The sequence below is a fragment of the Sesamum indicum genome, linkage group LG6 (assembly GCF_000512975.1).
Source record: "Sesamum indicum cultivar Zhongzhi No. 13 linkage group LG6, S_indicum_v1.0, whole genome shotgun sequence".
NCBI lineage: Eukaryota > Viridiplantae > Streptophyta > Magnoliopsida > Lamiales > Pedaliaceae > Sesamum > Sesamum indicum.
This window is the reverse complement of record NC_026150.1, coordinates 20,027,920-20,036,865: the sequence shown is the minus strand read 5'-3', so window position 1 is coordinate 20,036,865 and position 8,946 is coordinate 20,027,920. Positions and strand designations below refer to the sequence as shown.

General features: G+C 33.7%; 1 protein-coding gene across 1 annotated transcript; it reads right to left on the bottom strand.

The window, feature by feature from the left end:
- LOC105165197 lies at nt 1,930-4,699 on the bottom strand. The gene is made up of 4 exons (XM_011084124.2): nt 4,317-4,699; nt 4,143-4,222; nt 3,756-4,076; nt 1,930-3,442 (listed from the first exon to the last, which is right to left on the bottom strand). Exons 1-4 carry the CDS (start codon nt 4,380-4,382, stop codon nt 2,197-2,199), a joined length of 1,713 nt encoding a protein of 570 aa, XP_011082426.1. The 5' UTR covers nt 4,383-4,699; the 3' UTR covers nt 1,930-2,196.

The following is an 8,946-nucleotide window of genomic DNA, read 5'->3' as shown; positions in this document are numbered from 1 at the left end:
ACTATGATTGAATGGTTTCACTTTCACCCCCATAACTCACGCCCTACTTTCCTGCATCAATTAATTCTCACTTTGATCACTACTTTTTTCTTTTTTTAAGTTTAATTTTTCCCTCGATTCGCAAAAATGTTGTATATATATGTATGACGGGTGTTATTACCGATCCAGGTCAAATACGCAAAATTCTTGAGAATCAAGTTTCACGATCTAGTTGGATTATCCCGAATGTGGAGTGATCCCTGATAAGATGAAAGCAGGTCAGGCTAGTCGGGTTATCTCAGACGAAAGTTCTCCAATGTTTAAGTCAGCTCAAATTCGTGATAGTAAATAGCGATTTGGAGCAATAAATAAGATAGCAAATAATAAATGTATCTTACTATTAATACAGTAAAATAGATTATTTATAAGGTCATCATGCCCATCTATCTGGTCCACATGGCATGATTTTAAGCCTTCAGCTATCAGACATTTGTATGGCCAAAATCCTATTAAACCAGAGCAGAAGACACGAATCTTGAACTGTTAGTGGCATTTAATTTTATAGGAGGGTTATTTATGTCCTTTCATAAGTAAGTAGATGTGACACAAGCCTATCAATTACCATTCTCAAAACATAATTACTTGCCTCCTTAAACAGTATGCAAGAAGTATGTAAAATGGTGGAATCTCTGTTTTGTAGGAGGAAGGAAAATTGAGATGGGGATTGAGGAGCAAGTTAAATAATTGAGTGGGAAGGTAAAGGTGTTGGGCCTCCATGGAAAATGTCAGTGAAATGAGGGTGAGGGATAAGGCAGCCTTCTGACAAAAAGGAACAGGGAATTCAGATAAGACAGGATGTAGAAGAAACCCAAAAGCCTAATCCACACCTTTTTACCTTTCTTGCTGCAATTGCAAATGCATTACTAAATTGGATTTTTTTTTATTGAAATTCTTGTTTCATCTTTTTTTTCGATTTATGGATATATTCTGTATAAAGCTTTTGTTTAAATAAAATTAATAATACAATGGTATATATATTTGAACAAGATAATTATAATTTGATACAATTATACGTAAATTTCTTGGTGTTTGAAAAATTAAATCTAGCACTCATGAGGTTTGCTTCCATTTAACATATAAATTCTTTCGTCAATTAAAATCGTTAATTAAAATTCACCGAATTTGTTTATATTAATAAAAAATAGAAAAAACTTATACTTACTTCACTTGACTTATTACTAATTTATTGCAGGTCAAAAATATATCTTTTTATGACCAAATTACCCTCATACGTCTTCATAGGTTAATGCATGTGAGAAGGTATATTTTCAACATTATAAGGGTAGTTTAGTCGGATAAAAATTGTTTGACCTGCCGTAAGTCAGTAATAAGTCAATCGAGAGCAAATATCAATCTTCGTTCATTTGTTTTTTTTTTGTTAATATAAGTAAATTTAATAAATTTTTACTAACAAAGGAACCTGTTTGTTAGATCAAAATAAACTTCAAAAGTATTAAATATAATTTTTTAAATTATAAAAAATATATTTATAATTATACTAACCTCAAATAAAAAAAATAATTATTCCTAAAAGAACTAGAAGATGTAATAGAACCGAAAATCCAATCCAACACACAGCTCTCCACTATTTTTACTCACACTATTAATTATTTCTAGCTCCCCCATTTTCAACCTTCTAAATTCTAACATCAAACCAGCCAAACGAGGTTGTTAACAATGAAATTCTTCCCTAATTAAGAAATTGTGGGTTTACATTTTATTAAAATATATTAAGTTTTTTACATAATATTAGTTACTAATATTTATAAACAGTTTCTGTAATTATTAATATCAGATATTTGTTGTGAATTTTAATATTGTTTAGAATTAAAATAGATTCGTATTTCATTATTCTTGTAAAAAGAAGTTATATGAAAGAGAGAACTCTAACTCGATCCATTTTCAAAAGGAGGAAAAAGGTTCAAGTACTAGAAATGATATAAAATCTGTACAGGTACCAAACATAGAAAATAATTTCTTGGAAAATAAAACAAGAGAGTACTAGTAACAAAATTTTTCCCCGGGCGGTGGTACCGATTCGTACATGTCGCAACAATCACATTCTCCCGCCGGTCTATCAACATTTCAAAGCCACTTTTATCTGCATCTCCCACTTATTCATCAATAACTTCCCCATAACTCATAGCTCATCGTCAATCAACAGCTCAATGCTTCATACTTCACTTGTATTGGAATTGGCATTGGATGATTATACCCTGTCTGAGAAAGTAAAGTCCCTACTGCCGCGAGATCCCTGCAAAACACTCCTTGAAACACTGATGCTAGCGGAGACGTAACAGCCGGCTTTTGCTCAATCCTATTACTGTTATTATTGCCACTGGCAAGTTCTTGAATAGCCTCCACTCTGACAACCGACGGTTGCTCGGTAGACTGTTGAGCTTGAACCGCAGTCTGCAAGGCGGCTGCCGCCTTCTTTCTTTGCTTCTCGGCGGATTCTTCATCCAAAATTGTTGCCATTACATTGGTATACCCCTTCTGGATCAATCTGTACAACAATAACGCGGACATTCTTGCCCGGTCTCTCACTGAATCCACGTCCTTCTCATCAGCAAACTCGCACTTCTCAATGAAACTTGACGATTTGTCAGGTTTGTGTTTAAGTGTCAACAGCAAGTGGGCTCTTTCTAATTCTGATCTGGAGCACCCCCTTCTCAGTCCAATTAATGCATAATAATCTACATTCCCAGTTTCACCAGCGGCAACCCTTTGCTTTAACTGCTGGATCTTGGACGCCAATGAACACAATTTTCCTGGGATTTCCCTGTACTGAACGCTTTGTCGCTTCCAAACAGGTCCCGGCATTTTTCTGTCACGCAGAATTGAATTATACAACAGTTTCAAATGCTCCAGATCGTGAAGACTGTCTGGCAAACACCTTATGGTTTCGAATAAAGTCGCCCTTAGCGCCAGAGCATCAATGCAAGAGGTGTCCAGCGCCAAAGCCCTGTTGCAATCCGCTATTGCCTCCGCTATTCTTCCAGCCGACCGATAAGCTGAGGCACGGTGCACGTAGCACTCAGATAAAAACCCTTGAGGAGCTCCACGGCGGCCGTCTAAGATTTTCGAGAAATGTCTAATGGCTTCTGAGTAGAGGCCGGCGTCGAGGGCGGCGATTGCTGCAGTCTTGCGGCGGATGAGGAGCTTGATGTGGCAGAGGAGGTGAGTGATGCTCTCAGACTCAGTCCTGGGAGGGGTTTGGGGCTGATTATTGGTGGAATTTTTGCCGGACAGTGGGAATTTGGTGAACGAGAAGATGTCGTCGGATAGAGAAATGCTTTCGCGGCGGAATGCGGCGGTTGCAAGGCGTTTACCGGTCTGGAGGAGCACCATCGCGTCCTCCATTAAGCCTAGGTGGCAACATGCTTGACCTAAAACCGAATACCTGCTTGATAAAATGCATCAAAGACTGGGTCAGTTCCAACTCGCTCAACCCAATCGACTCGTTGAAATTAATGAACGAATTAATATTCGAGTCACCAGGTTGAAAAACCTAGTCTAATCAAACTTTTGTGTAGGCGAGACTGTAGTTGTGAAAGCGGAATTAATATACAGTAATCAGAACAGGATTGGTGGAGATTTCATTACATTAATGGTCGCGTGATCGACAAGCAATGGCGATACTGATGGTCTCAACGAAAACTCTAATGACTAAACAAAACAGAATATGACGAGGAGTGACGATGTCTGTGAATTACCTCCATTGTCCATCTTTCTCCACGTTTCTGAACAAACCAGCCATCACCTTCTTTTTCAAATCCGAGACAGAAAAACACTTGAATGCCGGCTCGTTCCGACTGGTTGAAAGGAGAGTGACTACTTCCCTCGATAGTTGAGACGACGAGGTATCCGACGACCCCGACGAAGGCGTATCCTCGGAGGTCACCATTTTCAAGCTGGGGATATAATCCTGCAGCATATCCGCCACCTCCTTAAACCGCCGGAGATACAGCAAACATCGGGCCTTCAGCTCTAACGCCACCTCCATGCGCGGCGCCAGAGCCAGCGCAGCCTCTAAAGCAAACATCGGGCCTTCAGCTCTAACGCCACCTCCATGCGCGGCGCCAGAGGCAGCCTCTACTAAAAGGCCCAACGCCGCCTCAATCTCGCTTTCGTCTTGTGTGGCAATCAACATTTTCGCTTCCCTCACGTACCTCTCCACCATCTACGTAAATCACACTGGGTATTAATTATTAATCATCCGAAAAAGAAAAAAAGAAATATGCATCAAATTAGAGGTAGAGGGTAGGGAGCCGCACCTTCTTATTGGTAAGCCACCAGTGCTTCTTCTCTCCGGCGGGGGGAGACGGAGATGCTACAGCCATTGATGAATATTGCAGATAACAATGAGCGGCTCTTGCTGCAGTAGTATGAGATTATATATGGGTGAAAAACATCTCACATCTTAATGTGAATTTACCCTCTTATGGAGAGGGAAGGAAATGCAAATCTGAGAGAAATGAAGAGGAATGCGTAGAGTAGCGTGTTCAAGTAAATAGGAGAGAAGATTAGAGGAGAGGAGAGGGGGGCTGGCTTTAAACAAGAAATGCCAGCTTTGACCTCAGACAAAGCTTTCAGCCTTCCTTCTACATCATCGCTGGCACCAGATTCTCTCTCTCTCTCTCCCCTTTAAATTGTCGAGAGCTGTATTGGCTACTCTACGCTCTACGGCTATATTTAACTAGGCAAAAATTCTCCCGTATGATATATGTACGAATTCCAGTGTACGAATACTTCTGAAAATTACTCCAATACCGCGTGAATATCGTATACAATACAGTACAATACTTTTCGAATACATTTTAAGAATTTATCCAAAAATACGAATAAGAAATCAAAATTAAAATATATTAAAGTGCCAATAATATTGACAATCTATACTTAATGTAAATAATGCTCAGAAAAATAAAACTATATATATCTTAAATAAATTGAAAATTGATGTGTCTTATTTTATTGATTTTAGCTACGTACAAGTTTCATAATTTTGTTTTAATTAGAGAGAAAAGGTTTTTAAAATTTATAGGTCACTCAAATTTCTTGTCTGCAATCACATTTGTATATATGAAAAAAAAAATATATATATATATATATATATGCATCAAATATTTTTAACAATAACTAATTAGGAAAAAATCGGTAATGCGATTTGTTTTATGATTAAGATAAAAGAGCAGACAACAAATTATTAAGAGAAGACTAAACTGTAGGGATACGAACAATTAATGCCTTGACTTTGCGGGATGAAAACAAGGGGACATAAGATGAATCGTATTTGACCGGGTTTTGGCAGTTTTAAGAGACGGAGACCGGCTACATCCGGTGACTGATTCACGGGTTGTCCAAGGTAAAGCTAGGAATAAGATGCCAGTATGCCACCATTAAGACGCTGTCTAGCTCCACGCATCAAAACTAATCGAAAAATGGATGCATTACACTTTTCTTTAAATTTGATATAATTATATATTATTTTTTAAAAAGTATCTCAATTATTAATCTTTGTTAAATTTTCATCTAGTTTTTGTGGTAAATTGAACAAAATATCCTGATTAAATACAATTTACTCTATCTGTTAATAAAAAATACAAAAAAGCCCTTGTAAAAAACAAAGTGCAATTTACCTCCCCCTCTGCAAGGAGGTAAATTGCATTATTTTTTAGTGTTACAGGGAGGAGGGGGTAAATTGCATCATTTTTTAGCATCACAGAAGGGTAAATTGCACTTTATTTTTTTACATGGGCTTTTTTGCCTTTTTCATTAACACAGGGAGTAAATTGTATTTAACCCAAGACATTCTTATGAACTATAAATTATAATTTTACTTATTTTTAAAAATTTTTAATTCTTTATATGTATTAAATGGGCAAATTTATTTTTTTCTACAATTTTGTCAAATTTTTCCATTCTTCTCGTTCTGTTTTTTTACAAATTTTTATTTAAAAAAATATGCAGACAGGACAAAGTTGACAATTTCATACTTTCATTCAAAAATTATATAATTTCATCAGATTAAAATTTCAAACAACGAGATAATATTTATAATTATGTCAAATATCACGACAGTTATGTGTAGTTTACACTTAAACTTAAGTAAAATCTAGTCAAAATCAAAATCTACTCACGTGCCCCACTAATTATCCCAAAGTTTTCATATGCAAACTAGTGAATTGATGAGAATCCAATGTGATTATACAGATATTAATACTGAAATTTGGGGGGATTATCGATGATGAATCCACAATTAGACCATGTCTCATCCTCCCATTCTTAATAACCAATGCACACTATTGTAATTAAGTGATATTTTGAAACATTAATGTCCCCTAATTATATATCATAATATTATAGTAACAAAATTTGATTATGAATGATAAAATTTTGGTGTTATATTCTTTTGTAATTTCATTATTAATTATGGATAAATTATAACGGACTTTTCTAAAATTTATCATAATTATAAATGCTTGTTCGTTGTTTGAAAAATTACAAATACCTTTCTAAAATAACAGCTCATTACTAGAAGGATATTTGTAATTTCAGAGACATATTTTTAATTTTTATAATAATAAAATATTTATAATTAAAATAAAATGTCAGAAAACTCATTGTAATTTATCCTATTAATTAATGTATTTGACCTCAAATTCAACTCTTATGAAAGAATGGGAAAGATTAGAGATAACTTTAAATTGAGTTGAAGTATGTGGGATGGTATAGGAGGAGCCTTTCCGCTTTGCGTGTACCGTTAAAAAGTGCTGCATGTATAATAGGGATAATTGCACCTCCTTCCATTTTCAGAAATTTGATATAATTATATGCAATTTTTTTATTTAAAAAATTATATCTAATACATTTAAAGTTTTTACATTTGTCTAATGAATAAGTTTTTTCGATTGTCAAAATTCGTTGTATTTGTTGATATTAACAATAAAATTAAATGACAATGATTTTATCTTTAATTGATTTATTTCAGGTCAAATAAGTTTTTTCTTATCATTATGAAGATATACCTCTTCATATGCATCAACGTGGGAAGATATGCATAAGGGTAATTTAATCATAAAAGAATTTATTTGACCTGCAATAAATCAATAATAAGTCAATTGAGGGTAAATGTGAATTTTTATTCGGGTTTCTTTTTTTTAATATCAACAAATTTAATAAATTTTGACTAATAGATGAATTTATTTATTATACAAAAGCAAACTTCAGTGATACTAAATGTAATTTTTTAAACTACAGTGCATTTACATGTAATTACACCAGACCTCAAAAAAATCGGACTGTAATTATCCCTATGTAATTAACCAACCAAGGGAAGGAACTCTGTTGACTTCATACAATTAGAATTAGGGATAAGTATATTTAATTTATGATTTATTTACATAAATTATTCATATTTTTTTTACATAATTATAAAAATCACTTTCCCTGGCAAAAAAATAAACGTAGTTTGTATAATGATGTTAACGTTTTTAGAGTTGGAGGTGCAATTTTTTAAAAAATATGAATAATTTGTATAAATAATATTTTATTTCTAATGGATGTGTCAATATTTTACAAAAACAAATATGAATAATTTATGTTAATAGACTATAAATCAAATATTTGCAGATATAATTATCCCTTAGAATTATATACTCTCGGCTTAAAATGATTTCCACATCCATAAATGTATTTTAGTTCAATACAACTACATAAACAAATAGGGAAAAATGCAAGCAACCCTCTTGTGATATCGCAAATAAGCAAATTACCCCCTTATGAAAAAATAAATAGCGATTAATCTCTCTGTATTTTTTAAAATACAACAATTTACCCCCCTCCCCAATTATTTTTAAAATTACAAGGGGGTAAATTGCTATATTTTTTTCATAGGAAAATAATGTGCTCATTTTCAATATTATAGGGTATAAATTGCATTCCAATCCGAATGTGAGGATTGCCATAATTGTTATCATCAAACTGTCACAATATCATTAATTTCTCACCTCCCAAAATAACATATATATGGTTTCAAACTCCATTATCTGACCAAATTAAAAGCATGTCCGAAAAGGTGGCAAAGATTGTTTAATTATTTATGAGTATTTACATATAAGTTTTATGATTTTTGCAGAGCTTTTTCGGATAGTGAGTAAATAATTAAATGTTACAAGTTACAATATTTGTTGCTTCAATAACTACCATATACGTACTAGCTGCTAAAATTGCAGCATCATTAATATATGGCTTTCAAGAGTACTACTGCTGTTAATTTGTTCATCTGTCTGGTAAATTATAATGGGTTTTTAAATTTGTTATAATTATAAATACTTCTCATTATTTGAAAAATTATAATATCCTTTTCGAATTAGCCATCTAACAAGTACCTCCAACAATGGGCTGTTACGGGATGTGTTTGTTAGACGATCATTAATTTTTGGGGGTACTTATAATTTTTCAGACAACGAGAATGTATATTTGGGTAAATGACACTGACACCCCCTGAGGTTAGGCCAAATCATACAAACACCTCCTGTGTTTTATAGGATTACAGCTGCACCCCTCGAGGGGTGTTAGTGTAACATTTTTCAAGGAATTTTTGTGTAATTTTTGCATTTAAACAAGAAGTATTGCTGTAATTATAACTATAACTTTAGAGGTGTAGCTGTAATTTTATAAAATACACGAGATGTTTGTGTATTTTAACCTAATCTAAAAAATTATCAATATAATAAACCCTATTTTTTTTTATGACAAATTTCAAGAATGGAGGCTGAAATTTATCAATGCTCCCAAATTATTAAATAAAATTTTAAAAAAGAAAGAAATGTGTGAGTCGTAAGCCCCAAGATTCATGCCTTTTTTATTTCTTACTTTCCTTTGCCTTATTTATACATTTTTTTG